Source organism: Acyrthosiphon pisum, chromosome A2, assembly GCF_005508785.2.
Source record: "Acyrthosiphon pisum isolate AL4f chromosome A2, pea_aphid_22Mar2018_4r6ur, whole genome shotgun sequence".
Classification (NCBI taxonomy): Eukaryota; Metazoa; Arthropoda; class Insecta; order Hemiptera; family Aphididae; genus Acyrthosiphon; species Acyrthosiphon pisum.
In genome coordinates, this window is record NC_042495.1 from 29,954,964 (window position 1) to 29,975,119 (window position 20,156).

Genomic DNA, 20,156 nt, shown 5'->3' on the forward strand with positions numbered 1-20,156 from the left:
CACAATAATAATATGTTAACATAAATTTGCCGCCCCCTAAATTGACCATACAATTTGCCGCCCCGGGCAACAGGGTACACTTGCCCTCAGCTTTATTAGATGGTGCTTTCATTATTGCTTGAGTAGAAATCAATGAATCGTCGATTGGGTTTACGTTTGTTTTGTTTAACCAATTTAATAAAGACATGCTTAAGATATACTTATTTATCCACAGTCTAATAGTCTATACTTATAAATTTGAGAATATCTACTGGCGTCGAACACTAACGTGCTAATACTAATACTATTGTAGTATAAATTGTAATAATGTCTAGTATAATCAATTACTACCTACTGAATACTGACGCGCATAAACCATAATCTGATAATCATTATCAAAAGTATACATGTTTAATTGTGGTCATTACACTCATAACCAATATTCTATCCATGGGCTAAATTTAGAAATTGATCGACTCACGTTCACGCATACACATCTACTTATCAGTTATCAACAAAATATTGTCAGAAATGACGTTTAGATATTTTAGCATATTGCTAGTTGCTATACGTCCCTACTTATTATCATCAATATTGTTATTGTTTTGTGATATTAAAATATTATGTTATTAGCTCTAAACCACAGATGTCTATATTATATAGACATCTGTATAATATAGACATCTATGCTCTAAACACGACTTAACACAACTAATCCGTGGCTCTAAATACGGGTATAGATAATATGATTGCGAAACGGCGTATACGAAAAATAAAAAGTTTTCTTATACATAGGTATAAATATAAAAATCATAATAATTATTTCATTTTAAAACACAAGTCTTAGGAGGAATGCGTTATTCTAGACAAAATAAGTAGAGGGATGAAAAATGTAAATACAAAAAAGTAGAGGGATGTCATCCCTCCGTATCCCCCCCCCCCCCACTTCGACCACTGATTATTTTTTTACCCAACAAAACGCTTTTTGGCCAACAAATAACATATTATTGATATTTATAGAAAAAACTAAAAAAATTTTAATTTTAAAATTTACGTTAACAGTTCAAAACAAATCCTAATATTTTTAAAATTTTATCGTATAAATAATATGCTAATATAAACAATCATTGGAAATTGTATGTGTCTACGGTCATTTGTTCTAGAGTTACACCAAAATAATTTAATAATTAATGTATTATATAAATGTATTATACAGAATAGTTTAATATAATTAATAAAAACAATACATTTGTTGAGAAATCATTGCATTTGTTTAATCAAACAAAAAACTATTATTTGATATTATTAAAAATCTAAAACATTATAACATCAGAATATAATCGTTAAAGGATAAGTGAAATATTGTAAAATATAATAATAATAGTGTTGCTACAACACAGAATAATTAATTAAAACTAGAACAATACATTTCAAAAAAGTGATGATGTATATTAAAAGTCTAAAAGTCATTTTATAACTATAAATTGTTTTCTTAACTAATAATATATCTGTTAACTGAACTGAATGAATATGTATCACTGAAAATCGTAAGAAAATATATTATACAATTTATCAATAACTATACTAATAAGTGCTTTTAAGAAAAACATGTGTCCTCGAACTGTTGACACTCAACAACCATTATAATGATATGATAAAAATTCAAAATTAATTTATATTAGAATATAATCATAAAAGTATGTCAAAAATAATAATAATAATACGTCCCGCATCGTTCGGCAGTCATAAATCGTGAGTCGAGCGAGTTCGTGAGTGAACGTTTTCGTTTTGTGCGGTTTAGGTAATCAATTCACTCTTATAAACACATATTACAATATTATTAGTTGTTATAGTTGGTTTCCTTAAAAAAAAAAATGTGTAGGCATATCGTAGGTACAAATTTTTCTTATAACCGAGCCTGTCCAGAAATCCTATCCTGGACACGCCTCTGCAGGGTGCCAGTATATATCATTAATCTGTTTTATATTATGCACAATATAGTATCTGATGATGTTCCCCGTTATTTAACCCTACTGTAGCTTAGCAAAAAAACATTTGTCATCATCGATAATAATTTCATTGTATTTATTATTTAATTATTTATAAATGGACGCACTTCGGATTTGATTGAATATTAAGTTTACGTCGGTAAAAATCACTTTAGTTACGATTAAATTTAAAAAGAGTTAAAATTAAACCTAAATTTTAGCGTAGCTTTAAATTCACAACTCGCCGAATGTGAGTGTTATCATCGTATAGAAATAGACTGATTACTCCGACCTCACCACGACGAAAAATGTGTTGTTTAATGCGTAATCGGTGAGAATTTGCGCAACACATTTCACAATTTGCACGCATAGGAGCCTACTACATTACGACAGTACGTGCTAAAAATAATGACACAGAAAAATTGTTGGAAATCCAAATATTTTGCTTGTCCGTGCGGATTAGAAAAATTGTTTACACGAGCCGACGGGCAGCTTTACATGCCAATAATGACGTGCTAAACATGGGCGTTGGATAAATTTCGAAAAACGAAATTCGTCATCGGAGTAGGTCACTGAAACTTTAAACTTTCACATTTCGACTTTGGATCACCTGCGCCCAACCTGACCTAAACCAATGTCGTGAAACGCGTCGCGCAAATGCTCACTCAAGATAATCGCAAAAAAAAATGTAATAATTTTATTCTTCGTTTTTCGCGGTTGGGGTGGAATCGAAGACGTGCGATTGAAATCGCCCGTTGTAAGTGTCGAGTCCAAAATGGTGTGCCTTTCAGAACAATTGTTATTTTCGGATAATTCGACACCACCGTCTATTGATATTATTTTCGTTCATTATATACTATATTAGGAGCTACCTACTCCGTGAGCCACACCTCCGATCACGTGCAAATCCATATAATATCGGTAGAAGTAAGTATATATTACATATTGTGATTCAGTCGAATTATTGTTTTTTTTTTTAATGTTATTGTGTTGACTTTGACGGTCTGTTTAAATTCGTATAAAAATAGATTGTTATATAACTCAATAATAGGCACTTATATTATGCTCGTAGGACATAATGTATACATTTAATATTATATGATGTAAAAATAAACGATTATTGAAATATACAATTAAAAATCAATAGAATACACGTGCGCTGTACGACTGTCTTATCTCGTTGTTATACTAATTGGTTGGCTTACAAAACAGATGCATTTTTTTACCACGGATTGAGAAACGCTAAAGTTTGGCCGGAAAAACGTTTGTTCAATTTCTTCTGAATTCCGATTCTGCAAACCGATTTGTTATCGCATAGTATTATTTTAGGTTTCGAAACCGATGTAAATCAGAAACTCGACACAGTAGTAGACTATGTACCGACCGTCCCGCCGTGACCTGTGCCCCGCGCCGCTAATAATAATTAATAATATCTAATTGAAAGTGTTCGAAAAAACAAAACGTTAAAATAATCTTTTCCGATTATATCCGTGATACTTGGACCTCTGTGATAAAATAAGCCTCTGCATCGAAATAAATTAGGCGATGCTCGGGTGGTTATCTGGTAGGTACGTATAATAATATTTTTTACCACCACTTCAAATTCAAATGATCGCTAGCAGCATAATATTGTTGCGGATTTCGGCTAGTACCTAGGTAGCAATCGAATACAACATTTCGAGACATTCGTACGAAATGCGTAAATCTACTTAACGCACTACCCATGTGGGAGCGTTTATAACGGTGCAGGTGGGTAACCTGCAACACGTTAATACCCGGTATACGTTTTATAGACTTGTCGAGTTCATATGTTAAATCACAATTTATAATTGTACATTGTATTAATTATAGACTATATTATACTCTGTGTTATTCTATGAGAGTGATATTTATTTACCATCGTTGTACTTCAACAGCAATACAACTTCACAAGGCCACAAGGATTATTACGTTATTAATAGTCTGAGAAAAATTATTGCACTGCGGCACATCCTTTCGGCGTATCAGAAGACTGAACAGCGTTGATCGAGTGACGACAGTCCATATAATTATTGTTACCTAATTTTATTTATCGCGTCCAATAATTAAATTAAAATTGAAACAATACATACCGAAATTTTTTATAGATTTTTTTTACTCTCCAAAATCTTTAAAGAACTATATTTTGTGCATCTTAATTAAAAAAAATCAACATCATGTTTGGAATAAAAGTGAATACACAATTGCTACCGCTGAAAATGTGCTACTTCTTCATATTTGCATGTAAGTTTCATATCTTAATAATATTATACCGGGTGATTCTTTTATCAATGAACACTCAATATTTCAAAAAGTGTAAATTGTTTTGAAAATATTTTTTATCCTTATAATTTTTTAAGTTTTTTATCTTTTGAATGACAACATTGGGTTTTAATTTTATATTCCTAAGCAGAATACTTTTCTTAGTATTTTGATACATTAAAATCGAATTTGGGGCGAGTAGTTTATGAGTTATAAATATTCAAAATGTTGATGAGTGGAGTGGAGTGGTACGGGGTTACCCCGCGAAATGTTTGTTGAAAAATTTATAAGCGACTTGAAACTATGTTAAAAATATATTTTCAAAAAAATTTACACATTTTGAAATAGTTAGTGTTCAATGATAAAAGAATCACCCGGTATACATTAAATAAAATATAATCGCTATTTGTATGGTACCTACACTGAAATAGTATGATGAATCGAATTCGCTTTAAGCAGACACAGTACACTATTAGAGAAACAATTTATGTTTTGTGGGTTATCATTTGATTTGTAACATAATACCTGTATACTACGCTCTGATTATAAATACTAAAAAAAAAATCATACAACAAATTAAATCATTAATTATAGGCTCATTAAAAAATGTCACAGCAACAGTTATTAGTAATGTTCCTGATATTATTATAACGTCCAATAAGAAAATACTTGAAATTTGTATAAACTATTTATTTCATGGATACTTGCGGAGATTATAGGCTTCGGCAGGCCCCCACAAGGGGCGGGCAGTTGGACCTGGAGTACAGCGGCCCGGCTATTTCAAGGGCCCATTGAAATGAATTTGTAGATTTTAGTAGGAATACTTAATCTATATTAAATAATATTTTATAGGGCTCTCAAAAACATTTAGTACAGGGGGCCAAAAATTTGATGTGGGGGCCTGGGCTTCGGCGAAATTAATGTTTTCCACAATATATGTGCTCACGTTTCGTAAAAAAAATTGGATAGGCGCGGTGTTGTATAAATCAGTCCATAATATTATGTTATGATACAGTCCCTAAAATTATGTGTAGTACGAATAGTGCAGTGTGTGGTACGAAATTTAAAAGTGTGTTATTTTAATCAAACCTTTATAATAATATTATATATAATTTTATATCTTCACATTTTTTTTATATTTTGATGGTTTTTTGCCAAACCACGTTTTAATTATTATCTACTACACAAACACACAGTAAACAATATTTTGTGTTGTTACGTCATATACTCTTATCATAGTTATTATTATAAGGGCTTGCATTTGAAAAAAAAAATTTCGTTTTATGTTATTTAGAATTAAAACGTCACACAATTTTTGCGTTTATCGTTATTTAAAAATAATAACTATTGCAGTTAGATAATGGCCCAGATACGGAATATAATCAATTCTTAGATTGATTGAATGAAATAAATGTTTTTACGAAACCAATAAACTTTTTAAATAAATAATTTTTAAAATATTTCGTTACTTTTCGTTCAATGATATTCTATAAATAGCGTTTTGCGTTATGTTTCGTTCGATGATATTCTATAAATTACGTTTTGTGTTTGATTTAATGATATATAATATATTTTGCTAATCGTTATATTTGTTTTTCTGTATTCAATCATTTTTTTTTTATTATCGCTTTCAGTTATAATAACGTTTACACATTTCAATATTTTTTGTCAAATATAACGTTACTATAATGTTTGCAAGTCCTGATTATTATTCATTGTTATTGAGAGTATCTATTTTTATTATTATCAGCTTAAAAGTGAACGGCGTATATAGGGCTATCCAACGATTGAGAACACTTAGAATTAACAAAGAACTTACCGTTGACCCAAAAAATCCCCAAAAAATAAAAGATTGAGAACAAAATTACGTTCAATGTTGCCATATTATTTATTTAGCTGTTGAAAGATTCATGCCCGTATGCAGAAAATAAATATTCTTGAAAAAAGTCATAAATTGATAATTATAAGTTATAACCTTATACAAATATATATGGACACCTGATAATATTTAATACAAATATATGAATAAAAAATGTAAAATATTATGTATAACTTATAAAAATATGTAATATACAGAACAATTTTTTATAGACATGCTCACCTCCATTTATCCCTTTAATAATACTTTTATTCAAATTCTCATTTTAAGTATACCAGAAGATCATATTTTCAAATTCCTGATAATTTTGTACTACCTACTCAAGGAATGTCCAGTGGGCTGTGGCGATACAAACTTCTATTTTTCAAATGAAAATCCCCCCTTCTTACTGTAAATTATTTAGCGGGTGATTCTCTTGAAAATGTTGAACTATCTAAATCAAAATTCTGTTATGTAAGTAGTTTCTGACTTATTAAAATATTCATACTAAGGATAATAATCCTTAAATACGGTTTTACAAAAATATAAACTTTATGTAATATTAGATGTAGGTAGTAATCATGAAGTTATTCTTCTTGATAGATTATTAGTAATTACTAACATTTTCAAATCATCTAAGCCCCCATATCTACTTAACCTATTGGCTATTGCCATAGGGCATAGACATATTATTCTTAGTACCTTGACTCTAACTATCGTTCGTACCTATTTCCATATTGTTTCTGCTTGAGTTTCAATTATAATTTTAATAACAATTAACATGATATATTGCTGGATTATTTCAATATCAACAAATTATCGTGCACAAATTTATAATTATTATACGATTAAATTTGGCAACGTTGGAAAAAAATAAAATATCGAGCATCCTCAATCGTGTTACCAAAAGTTCCGTTCTCAATCGTATTTCACCGGTATTTAGTATACTAGTGTTTATCTAGAAATAATTTAGATTTGAACGATTTGGGACTATATGTATGTAGTACGAAAATTTGGATATTTTAGGGACTGTTATGATATCTTATGATGGATATTCGTGTACGTAACATTTTCTCTCTTCCCCTAGGTTTAGGACCTACGGTTGGATTTTTGCCTACGTTAGCGAGACAATTGGGATACTCGATGACGACTTACGGCGCTACCATGACGTTCATGTCGGTGATAGCGATGGTACTCGTGCCTCTGTCTGGTGTCATAGTCGACAGATTTCGGATAAAAAGAAGGTTATTCTTAGTGTCCATATTCGGCATGGGAGTGGTTTCGTTATTGTTCTTGTTCGTGCCGAAAGCGCCTTTGGACGTGGCCAAAATTGAATTAAATTGCGACGCACACACAACGACAATGGCCATTGTAAACGAGAACAATAATTTGCAAACGACCAGCAACGTCACTTATTATACCGTTGCCAACCACACCAGCGGCGACGAGTTGATAACGTGCAAGGTGAGAACAATATTATAATAAGTATGTAACTATAAAGTAGGTACATTAAACATTTTAAATTACATATTATTTAAGTTGGATTTGGCCGTACCATATCGTGTAGGCATACAGAGCAGGCATTGGAACCTTTTGAATTTATCGGTTTCAGTTCCGGTACTGGTTCATCGGTAAATAAAATAATTGTTCCAGTTCGGTTCCGGTTTTTTAAATTAAGGCATCGGTCCAAATAATTTCGGTACCGGTTCCAGATAGTTTATTGGCAAACATTCTTTATGGCGTTTTCAATTTATAATTTCTCAAATTTTACATTTCAACATTTTAAAGTTTGTAACTTTTTTTTCAGTTAAATTGTCATTATGCAGAGTTTTGCAGTGCAGGCTCTGTAGTAAACAATCTACAAACCCAACCTGACTTGAGCTATGTGTGGATGAGAACAATTAACGAAAGTCAAAATAAATTCAACCAGATTGACTTGAGACTAAAACCGAAAGACTTAGAACAGACGGAACAGGTGGTAACAATTAATCCTATTATTTTGTATTTATGCTCACATTACAGCAACTCGATTATTATGCATTTCGTCATAGAAAGCAAATTCATACGTCTTTCAAGTGTTATCTGTCCAAATAAATGGCACGCAAATACTTACACCGACCTGTCAATGCCATTTGAAAACATTTTGTCATATCGCGAGCTGTTCAAACGATAAAATAATGGAAATGTCTACCGTCACAACGTACAGAGGAAACGTTCTTGACTTGTATCAATTTTGGATTTTTTTCGGTCTCATTTCGACGCATTGGGCTTGTACTTTGATTTCGATCTCATTAATAAATCCTATTTGCCTCGACACTTTGGGTAACATTATAATATTACAGTCAATAACGGTAAATTGAATATGAATTATGAATATTATCGTGTTTTCAGGAGAAAAATCTGCAGAGGATTACGGAAGACAAAAATGTTGGGGCTCGGTCGGTTGGGGTGGTTTTTCTATATTCATCGGGTGGCTTGTGGATATGTTTAGTTTCAATAATAAAAAGGAGAAAGACTATTCGCCCGTATTTTATTCTGGTGCTTTAATCGCGGCTTTGAATTTAGGAGTAGCAAAAACAATCAAAGTACGTCGTGGCTCCTATTTTCGCTAAAAAAAAATCTAATAATAATAATAATGAGTTGTGAACCTAAAGCTAAATATTTCTGTCGTTCATAGGTTGTCGAAACGAACAATTCCGAAGGTCGATGGAAAAACATGCGTGGGCTGTTCACTAAATATTACATGATTTCATTTTGCATATGGTCAATATTCAACACACTTTTCCATACAATCGTCACTCACTTTTTGTTCTGGTATTTAATTTTTATTAAATATACTACTACTATTGCAATATTTAACTCTAGTTTGTAAACCATCGTTGTTGTTTATGTCGAGTCAGTAGCTCGTCTAATTCGAAATATAATCCAGATAGTGTATTGCGGGTTTTTTTCAAAGTGAAGCTTTATTGCTGAGTGAGGACACTATACCGCGAAAAATCGTCACGAAAAGGATCATTCATTTTTTGTTTATCAAACTTGAATAACTTTTTTTGTAGTTCCGATATCGAAAAAATAAGAAAGACATTTCAAAGCCAAAGTTCTCCTTTTTATGTGGTGAAAATTAGTTTCTTAGCTATGACTGTGACCATTTCGGTTCTTTTTCATGCAAAACATTTTTTTGCTACCTATTTTTCAATGTTTTGTATGACGGTAATAACACGCGTGTGGGTGAAGCGGGTGCCCACTTTAACTTTTTTTTATTTACCTACACTTTTTGAATAATCCATTTTTTAATATAATACTTGTATATAGACTATCATACAATTATTAGGGTTATGAAATTTCATGAAACGCCTTACGAAACTTTCATAAAATATTTTATATAAATGAAATAAAAAAAAAAAACAAATTTTAAATTAAAACTATAATATAAAGTACAGTTAAAATCTCTAATTAGTTAAGTGTTAATTAAAAATGTTATAGAAATATTTCTTAGATAGTACATTAGGTATACAAGTTACATAATAATTATTATCTATCTTATATAATATATTCTATAAACAATATATTATGGTGACCCGGAATTAAATATTGATAATCAATTACCACGTTTGAAATCAGTATGACCATCTAGTGATGATTTAATATTTTTATAAAACAAACCAAAAAATACAGTTTAAAAAAAAATTGTAATAAAATATATTTTTCAATATTTCAAGAAGGGCGAAAGTTTCAAATTTGAAATATTCCAAAGTGAAAATTGTATGTGAAATATATCATACTCATAAACTTAAATTCGTAATACACATTGTCAGTTAGGGGATTGGAGGGGGGGAGGGCACAAGTCACAACGATCTTTGTAACGAAGTGAACGTGTCGCTGAGAATATCTCGAATATTTTTTAACTAGACCTCCGATTTTGTTACAAAGATCGTGGGCCAATAAAAATGACTTTTGCATAGCAGTCCATGGTGGGTATATTGAAAATCATTATAAATAAAATTAAAAATAAAAGAGACGAACCTGATCCAGAAAATATGACATATAAATACACATAGATCATACCACGTGTAATTACTATAATTTGAACCATTCACGTGTATAACATTTAAAATATTTTGTATACAACTTTAATTACAATGTATAGGTATTTAGAAACGACAATAACCTTAGTAGTTATGATTAGAAATCTATTATTACCCCACTGTTAACTATATTGCCTAAAGTTCTGTAAAACGTATGTTTAATTCCAACTACCAGCCATTCCTTAATTATTGCATAACGTCCACGTATTATATTTAATTTCGTTATTTACCTAGGTACCTTCATTATATAATTTAACCGTTATTTACCTTTGATTGTATTACAACTATTGTTTTATTTTTTAACCATATACCTAAAGCCTTTTTAATTTATATTTTGTAAAAAAGTTATATTTTATACTGCTTACTTTAAGAAAAAAAACCTATTAGTATAGTTGAGGCGAACAAATAAATAAAAAATTACATACAGTTTCTACGAGCAGTATGTTTTTCATTACCAATATTGGATTAGCATTAGTTGCAAAATTGGTAAGACTATACGATTTTACAATATTATGCTGTATTTTTTGAAACATTTAAGTTCATTCAATCAAAATACAATCGACTTCATAGTTGTTTGATGTTATTCATTTATAAATAAACAGCTCTACAAAATGGCGTTTTGGATTTCTAAATTTTCCAGATTTTAGATGTTTTTTGAAATCAATTTTTTTAGACTATTATATGACGGAAATTCCCTTGGTCTTATATACTTATCATAAAGACTAGGCATTAACGAGTTAAAAGTTAAAATTAAGTTAATTAACTCGTTACTTTTTTTCAATATTAACGTGTTAACTTCAAATTAATTTTATTTCAAAAATATCTAAATTAAATTAATTTCCACCCAAAGAATAATGCAAATTTTTGAATGTGTTTTTACTTTGATGTATCATTTTAAATTTCCCCAGTAATTTTCTTAAACGTAAAGAAAAACTATCCAATAAATCATATTATTAAGTGCCTATTTTTATTTTTACAAATTAGCAAATTTTAACTTTACACTAAGTTAAAACGTTAAGTTAATTTTAATTAAGTTAATTAACTCGTTACTTTTTTTTTCAAATTAACTTTTAACTTAATAAGTCACTTTTTTTTTCAAAGTTAACTTTTAACTTAGCGAGCTAATGAAAAAAAAATACGAGTAGATTTTAACTTAACCTAACTTAATTATTATTAGAATAACTTAACTTAACGACTTAAAAAAAATCGTTAACTTGCCCAGCTTTGCCTATCACGTTGATAAAAACTACGCTACAATATGTGCATTAAATTTCGAATTAACGCTAGTGACTTTCCGATTAATTGTTATATAGGTATATATTCTGAACATTTTCAACTTTCTTTGAAAATTTTAAAATTTTAGTGCAAATGTATTTTTCTTAACTTAATTACATTTTGAGGTATTCTGAAGTAAAAATACAACAATTTTAATAAAATATGAAAATGCACATTTATTATCGAAATAAAATTTATATATTGATATAGGTTTAATATATTTAATGATTCGTATTTTGTATTTACTATATTACCTATGTTCAATAGAATAATACCAAAATAATATTAAAATGGGTAAATGGTAATAAAAGTACATAGTTTTAAATACAGGTAACTATGAAGGTTAACTATACTATAGCTATATAATATCAAAATATTAATTTGATAAGAAATGTATACAATATACAATAAAAATGTTCACGAAAATAAATTGTTCATGAAAATTTACATCACTAGTTGTGCGTGATACGATATTATTGTTTGGCCAGTCTCGCAAAATATCGTCTCAACCACGCACTTGCAATTATATATGTGTCGAGTTTTTAATCATAATTATATTTCGATTTCAATAAAGGTACATGGAAGATATGGTGTCCGCTAACAACGACCATGGCCAACGGGCGTGGCTGAAAACCCTCCAAGGTCTGGCCCAGGGCATCCAGTGTTTCGGCGGCGAGATACCATTTTTCTTCTGGTCCGGTTGGATAATCCGAAAGATCGGTTACGGAAATTGCATGGCCGTAGTCATGGGATCCATGGCCATCAGGATGTTCCTCTACACAGTCATCTGGAATCCAACCTGGATCATTGCGATAGAGTTGCTGAACGGCGTGTCGTACGCATTGGGATACTCGGTGAAAATGTCATACGCAAAAAAGGTGTCGCCTCCCGACACACTAAACACCATAATTGGGTTTATGGGATTTTTCGACTGCATCGGTACGTTACGTTTCATTATCGATATGATATTATCGTATAATTTTCATGACGGTCGAATGCTACACGGTTGTACGAAACGTACCTAATTTAATTGAATTTGATTATAATATATTACTATAATTTCAGTATAAAGCAAAAAATTATTACTTATCGACATGATAATAATTTTCACAGCTCAAAAATAATCAAAACATTTTGAATAAATTTTACCGTTTATAGAAAATCGCAACATAAATATTTGGTGAAAATTTCAAGTGCTATAAGTCTCTGAATGGAGTCAAATAAATAAAATTGATTTTTCGAAAACTCCTATTTTTCCATCATATTTTTCTTTGGAACAAATTCACTTTTGCTATCTAGCATTTATTTTAAAACATATGTATTTCAACAAGTTAAGAACAACGGTGCGAAAAAAATGTTGTGGAAATCATTATTTTGGAAGTTTCACAGTTTGCGGTTTCTTGCGATTATACGCATGCGCACAACACGATGTACTTTACTGCCGCGCGCAGCGCCTATAACGAATTTTTAATTTTTTTATACGTTTTTTAACGATTTAAAAATAATGGTGAAATCACAATTTGCACAATCAGCGAGTCATCTTATTCTGCAACACGTTAAATTACGATATTATTATTACAAAAATAATAATCAAAACAATTATCATTTATTTAGGTACAAATTGTAATCAGTACAATATATTTCGTTTTAACGTACATATTATACAGTTAAGCACGTGGAAACGATGTAAATTCAGAATTTGGCGTTCAGGCTTAGTTTTAAAGTTATCATAGCTAATTGAAATTTATTGGATTTCTATATACACCCGATTTGGTCACTCGATCGCTGGGACAATTAAAATCGATAACTTCCCTCGACTTGTTATGTAAGTAACAACCTTGGACGGGTCTCGAACTTCAAATAGCTAAAACTTCAGTACTAAGACCTATTGCCAAAAAATTGAATAAAAAAAAGGGTGTCTGGTAAAATAGAAATACACCGCCGATTTTACCATCATCCTTAAATCGGTAAAATACGTTTAAGAAAAATTAATATTCGTTTTAGGCGCTGCGCGTGGCAATAAAATACAGTGCTGTGCGTATAATTGTTTGCACCGTCGTTCTTAACTCGTTGAAATACATACGTATGTTTCGGAAAAATAAATCAAAATAAATGCTGGATAGGTTCGAAAGTGAATTTGTGCCATTTTTTTTTTGTTTTTCTCGACGCTTTAAAAACTACTGGAAATTTTCAATTTTGACCTCCCGACCTTATCGTTAGCGCAAACCTTTCTACCAGAAAATAGACTGAAACTTTTAAATTTACAAATAATATATAATAATATGCCATAATATAGTATAAACATACGTACATTTCAGATATTATGTACCTATATTATTCAAACTTTTTTACTGAATTTTGATTACGAGATAACATTTTTATCGAGTGATATTCACATTACCATGGTACCTATACAAGGTACATTTCCCCAGCCCCCCCCAATTTTGAATTTTGAATTTTTTTTTTCACCATTCGTTTGTAGCCGGTTTGTATTGGTTTGTAATCTAATTTTTTTCGTTTGTAGAGATTTAGTTTTTTTTTAAAATCAAAATTTTGGTGGGGGGCTGGGGAAATGCCAAAGTTTGGAATTTAAAATTTTTTTTTTTACCATTCGTTTGTAGCCGGTTTGTATTGGTTTGTAATCTAATTTTTTTCGTTTGTAGAGATTTAGTTTTTTTTTAAAATCAAAATTTTGGTGGGGGGCTGGGGAAATGCCAAAGTTTGGAATTTTTATTTAATTTAGATTTTTTATTCAACCTGGCTTTTATTCTATTTAGATTTTTCAATAAAAAATGGTTTTTTATTCCAATTAATTTTTTTTTATTCATTTAAGACTTTTTTTAATCCGATTTAGGATTTTTTTTCAACAAGGATTTTTTATTTAATTTAGATATATCAATAAATAATCGTCTTTTATTCAAATTATTTTTTTTATTCCTATTAGAATTTTTTATCCAATTTAGATTATTTTATCCGATTTAGGATTGTTTTTTACTTAACTGTTTTTTATTCAAATCAGTTTTTTTATTCAAATTACACATTTTTTTATCTAATTTGGATTATTATTAAGCAAGGATTTTTTATTTAATTTAAATTTTTCAATAAAAATAGTTTTTTAATTCAAATTATTTTTTTTTTCATTCATATAATACTTTTTTTTTCTAATTTATCCGATTTAAATGTATTAATCAATCAGGCTTTTATTCTATTTACATTTTTCAATAAAAAATGGTTTTTTATTCAATTTCATTTTTTTTATAAATATGACTTTTTTTTATCCAATTTAGTTTTTATTTTAAATCAAATCTAAATCGGATAAAAAATTCCAAATTAGAAAAAAAAGTCTAATTTTAATGAAAAAACTGATTTGAATAAAAAACATGTAAGTAAAAAACAATCCTAAATCCGATAAAATAATCTAAATTAGATAAAAAAGTCTAATTGGAATAAAAAAAATAATTTTAATAAAAGACCATTTTTATTGAAAAATGTAAATAGAATAAAAGCCTGATTGATTAATACATCTAAATCGGATAAATTAGAAAAAAAGTATTATATAAATGAAAAAAAAAATTAATTTGAATAAAAAACTATTTTTATTGAAAAATTTAAATTAAATAAAAAATCCTTGCTTAATAATAATCCAAATTAGATAAAAAAAATGTGTAATTTGAATAGAAAAACTGATTTGAATAAAAAACAGTTAAGTAAAAAACAATCCTAAATCGGATAAAAAATCTAAATTGTATACCATTCGTTTGTAGCCAGTTTGTATTGGTTTGTAATCCAATTTTTTTCGTTTGTAGAGATTTAGTTTTTTTTTTTAAATCAAAATTTTGTGGGGGGGCTGGGGAAATGCCCAAGTTTGGAATTTTTATTTAATTTAGATTTTTTATTCTACCAGGCTTTTATTCTATTTAGATTTTTCAATAAAAAATTGTTTTTATTCAAATTAATTTTTTTTTATTCATATAAGAATTTTTATCCGATTTAGGATTTTTTTTCAACAAGGATTTTTTATTTAATTTAGATATTTCAATATATATGGTCTTTTATTAAAATTATTTTTTTTATTCCAATTAGACTTTTTTATCCAATTTAGATTATTTTATCTGATTTAGGATTGTTTTTTACTTACATGTTTTTTATTCAAATCAGTTTTTTTATTAAAATTAGACTTTTTTTTTCTAATTTGGAATTTTTTATTTGATTTAGATAACTAAATCTCTACAAACGAAAAAAATTAGATTACAAACCAATACAAACCGGCTACAAACGAATGGTGAAAAAAAAAATTCAAAATTCAAAATTTGGGCATTTCCCCAGCCCCCCACCAAAATTTTGATTTAAAAAAAAAACTAAATCTCTACAAACGAAAAAAATTAGATTACAAACCAATACAAACCGGCTACAAACGAATGGTAAAAAAAAAAAATTTAAATTCAAAATTTGGGCATTTCCCCAGCCCCCCCACCAAAATTTTGATTTAAAAAAAAAACTAAATCTCTACAAACGAAAAAAATTAGATTACAAACCAATACAAACCGGCTACAAACGAATGGTGAAAAAAAAAAATTCAAAATTCAAAATCGGGGGGGCTGGGGAAATGTAACTACCTATACAACTGTTTTGTCAATATGTGCCTTTATCTCTTTCTAACAATCTAGGTTCTCGAACCTCTCTTTCCACGATCAGTGCATATCTTTATTAAATAGGTCTATGGTTAAACCTGATGTTTACATTAGTCATCACAATTAAAAAGAAGATTTATATATTAAGACATGTTGTGTGCATTGCGATATAATAATTGGCCACAACTCATGTCAAGCGCACCCAGTGCAACTATGGTTTTGGAACCATAGTCCAAAATGTCACACATTGAAAAAACCGCGATAAACAGTGGTAATTAATGTATTTTTTTTTTGATTGTCTGTTAGTAAAATTAGAGATAATTTTGTCATTCGATACTCTATATAAATACCATAATATACTTAAAATGGACTTTAAGATTAATCGTATCGTCGATACGTTGATATAAGTAACTTACCTAACATCTGTAATCGAATGCGATATTTTTAACCATCGATTATTTTTTACCATAATGAATAAAATCATAATTAAAACCGAAATAGTGAAACCTTTAAATATCGGACACGATAGATTGCTGACATTTTAACCGCCATTCGGAGGGTTCAGTTTGTAGTAGAAAGTTTGTAATTGGTATCTAAGAAAACGTCCGCTGTTTGAAGGTGTTTGCAATTTAGAGGTGTCCGTTAGAAGAGGTTTCGCTGTATTAATTTTTAGTCACCATTTGTGATATATTTTATGTGAAATTGTTGTATTTGCGACTTGATTGCCACGACATAATATTATTATAATGTGCATTCGTTCTCAGATAGAAATGTATTTAATTGTTTTTGTTTGACAGGCGATTCTATAGGCAGTCTACTTGGCGGATATTTATTCGATACATATGGTGGCGTGTGGTCGTTCCGATTTTTCTCCTGCATGGCTGTCTTCGCGTGCTTTCTAAGCATAGTAACCAATTGTTTTGGATTGATAAAGGAATCTATTAATTTAAAAGAAAATGCAGAATCAACGAACACGGATCTCAAAATTACCAATAATAATACTGATAAAAAAATGTGATATTCTATTTTTAAAAATTAGTGGACACATTTTTTTTTTAAAAATATCATATTTGATTTGTTAAATATTATAATTATTTAATGTTTAGACGAGCAGAGTCATGACTGGTACACAACAAAATGTTGATACACAGCTCATCTATGTTTGAATACTTATGTATTATAAGTTAAAACTATGTATTTATAATTTAATAATTTACAACAGTTATGAGTATTTTTAAACGACGAAATATTCGGGAAAATATTTCTGAAATATTTCCACTGCATAGGAATATTGATTATATTATGTTGTAATTTAAAAGTGGAAATGTCCCAAATTATCTTGAAAGCGATGTCGATAAAAAATTGTAAAAATTTAATTGTTAAAATGTATAACTTATGTTTAAGTAGGTACATGTCGAGTTTCTGTATCAACTATTGATACTAATATGTAGATTTTACACGAGTTTTGGCACAGTATTTCGGACACATGTACCTAAGTACCTCCTATAGGTACGTATGAGAAATACGAATCAAAAAACGTTGAATTGTACTTAAATCATACCTATAGATACGTTTTTCGTGAGTATGTTTTCAAATTAAAGTGATACGAGATAGATTTTAATACATTCTTAGCGACCTGTGTTGGCAGGATGGTACAATATTTTATTGAAATATATTGCAATTTTTTAACAAATTCATTGAATGAAAATGTTCCCAAAACTGTGGGCCGCGATCATATTTTTAATTGTGTTTTATAATATTATGCATACATTATACAATTTTGGTATTGAAACTGTATGGATCGTAAATGTTAATTTTTTTTTGTAACAAAAAGATGGTAGGCATTATACTAATTTAAAAAAAAATTATGTATAAATTCACTTGCAATGTGACATTATATTTTATCATGTCTAAAAATGTTGAATATTTATAAATAGCTAAGTACCTATCTACCATACAAAAATAATGTACTAACAACTATCCTATACCATATAAAATACTTACACAATTACATTTATGATTTTACAAAAACCTGTTGATAGGTATTTAATCATCCACCAGTTACAGACCAAATGATAAAAAAAAATTGTGGATAAGTGGATACCACTCTGCTGTACTGTACTACTGTAAATGTTGTGCGGTTAATCACTATAATGGATATTGTGTTTATTTTAATTAAATGTTAAATGTTTGTACACGAAAAACAATCCTGAGTAGGACGATTCGTTAACCATTATAATTCTTTCTTTTCTTGATTACAAAAAAAAAAAAAAAAAAACTGATATCTGTTTTCTCCGTTTAAATATCAATGTTTAACAATTGAACATCACATACATTTTTAAACTACATACCAATTTGCAAATTTTCGAGATTTTGATGAATTTTATTAAAATTTGATCTTTAAACGCTTAAACACAATAAATCATTCAATGTGACTTAAATATTTTTAAACTGCTATTATAAAAACTCATGGAGAACGTATTAAATTGTCAACCTTTTTTACCCAACGAAAAATATTATTAATATTTATAGAAAAATAATTTAAAAAAATCAAAAAATTGCACATGTTTATGAAAAACTCAAAAAGATTTTAAATATTTTGAACATTTTATAATGATTTTAAAATTATAAAATTAACATTTGATGAAAATTTCAATTAACTACGGTTTTTTGTTTTTGAATCACAACAAGATAAGAAAATCGTTGACAATAAATCGTTAATTTACCGGTGAATATTCAATGTCAATAAAAGTTGAACTTGTTGACTATAAAAAATGAATTTAACTCTCCAGTAAAATGTGGTTTTTGTTAAAGGTAGTTAAACTTACGAAGAATTTTGTAAAAAATGTTCAAAGTATTTGACTGAATGAACAATTTTTAAGGGACGTTTAATGAGACAAAAAACTAAACATTTCGGAAATATCAAACGTCTATAAATAGTTCAAAGAGGGTCAAAATATTTTCCATTTTTTATAATTTATTGCAGAGGTCAGCAACATTTTTGATTTCCAGTGCCAAAAAATAAATATCCAATTTTCCATGGGCCACAGTTTGAATGTACCTTATTTCATTTTAAACAAATAATATACTGTCAGGTCAAAAATTTTAGTTTATTTAAGTTCATAGATGGTAGGTTTATTTATTTAACGAGGTATCTACGAGCAATATTTAATCTGCAGTTTCCAGACCATATACTATCTTAGTTCGTGATTTGTTTAGAATTTATACATTTTACCACATAAAATTACAACGAGGGCTACATGCAGCCCGTGGGCCGTGCGTTGTGAACCTCTGAATTCAACTGGTAATACTTATATTATAAACGTTCGGTGAAAATTTCAAGTACCTACCTATGATGCTTTTCCGTTTTTGAGTTACATAAAAAAGCTGGGTTTGCGTGCAAATTCTCGTTTTTATTTAATTTTCTTTTTTTTTTTCCATGACGGTTTTAAAAAGTACCTATCAATACTGGGAACTTTAAATTTTAACATTTTTGTAGCAACTATAGGTACCTATACAAATTAAATAAATTTTTCCATTAGTAACCGCCCTGTTTGGAAATCAAATCATTATTTCGACTACCAATTGTGTATACATACATAAAAAACCGGGCAAGTGCCGTGGGGTGGAGTAGGCTGGCGATGGTGAAAGTTTGTCCACCACCCCTTTCGTCATTTGACAGAATAGTGTACATTATTACAGTAACTGATTTGAATGCAATGATTGCATTCGATAAAAAAAGATCTGAACGGACAAAAGACATTTTATGAATCATAAATAATAATATGTATTACGTGCGTGAAGTTGGCCCCCCGACATTGACTGATAGACTACGGACCGATTCCAATATTTTGTAACTCATTTGTAACTATTTGTAACACACTTTTCAGAATTTGTAACTCTTTCTTTTGCGTGCTATCAACATTTTTCTGATGGGGGGCCAACTTAACGTAGCCCCCCGACTTTGTCTTATCTACTCCGGACCAACGCCATTCGTTTTGTAACTCATTTGTCACTATTTGTAGCACACTATACAGAATATGTAACTCCTTATTTCGGG

General features: G+C 29.2%; 2 protein-coding genes across 6 annotated transcripts in view; both read left to right on the forward strand.

The window, feature by feature from the left end:
- The window catches only part of LOC107883906, a 52,937-nt gene that overhangs the window by 18,233 nt on the left and 14,548 nt on the right, over positions 1-20,156 (forward strand). The window lies entirely within an intron of this gene.
- Positions 2,166-17,893, forward strand: LOC100163810 (major facilitator superfamily domain-containing protein 6-like protein B). Of its 5 annotated transcripts, none has more exons than XM_016804850.2 (9): positions 2,166-2,894; positions 3,884-4,229; positions 7,193-7,569; positions 7,913-8,083; positions 8,157-8,427; positions 8,497-8,690; positions 8,783-8,919; positions 12,040-12,404; positions 16,894-17,893. In XM_016804850.2, the coding sequence occupies exons 2-9, from the start codon at positions 4,163-4,165 to the stop codon at positions 17,112-17,114; spliced, it is 1,803 nt and encodes a 600-aa protein (XP_016660339.1). In that variant the 5' UTR covers positions 2,166-2,894; positions 3,884-4,162; the 3' UTR covers positions 17,115-17,893. The 5 variants fall into 5 exon arrangements, with proteins under 5 accessions (XP_016660339.1, XP_016660340.1, XP_008183663.1 ...); XM_016804851.2 differs by lacking the exon at positions 2,166-2,894 and adding an exon at positions 3,519-3,535; XM_008185441.3 differs by lacking the exon at positions 2,166-2,894 and adding an exon at positions 3,598-3,716.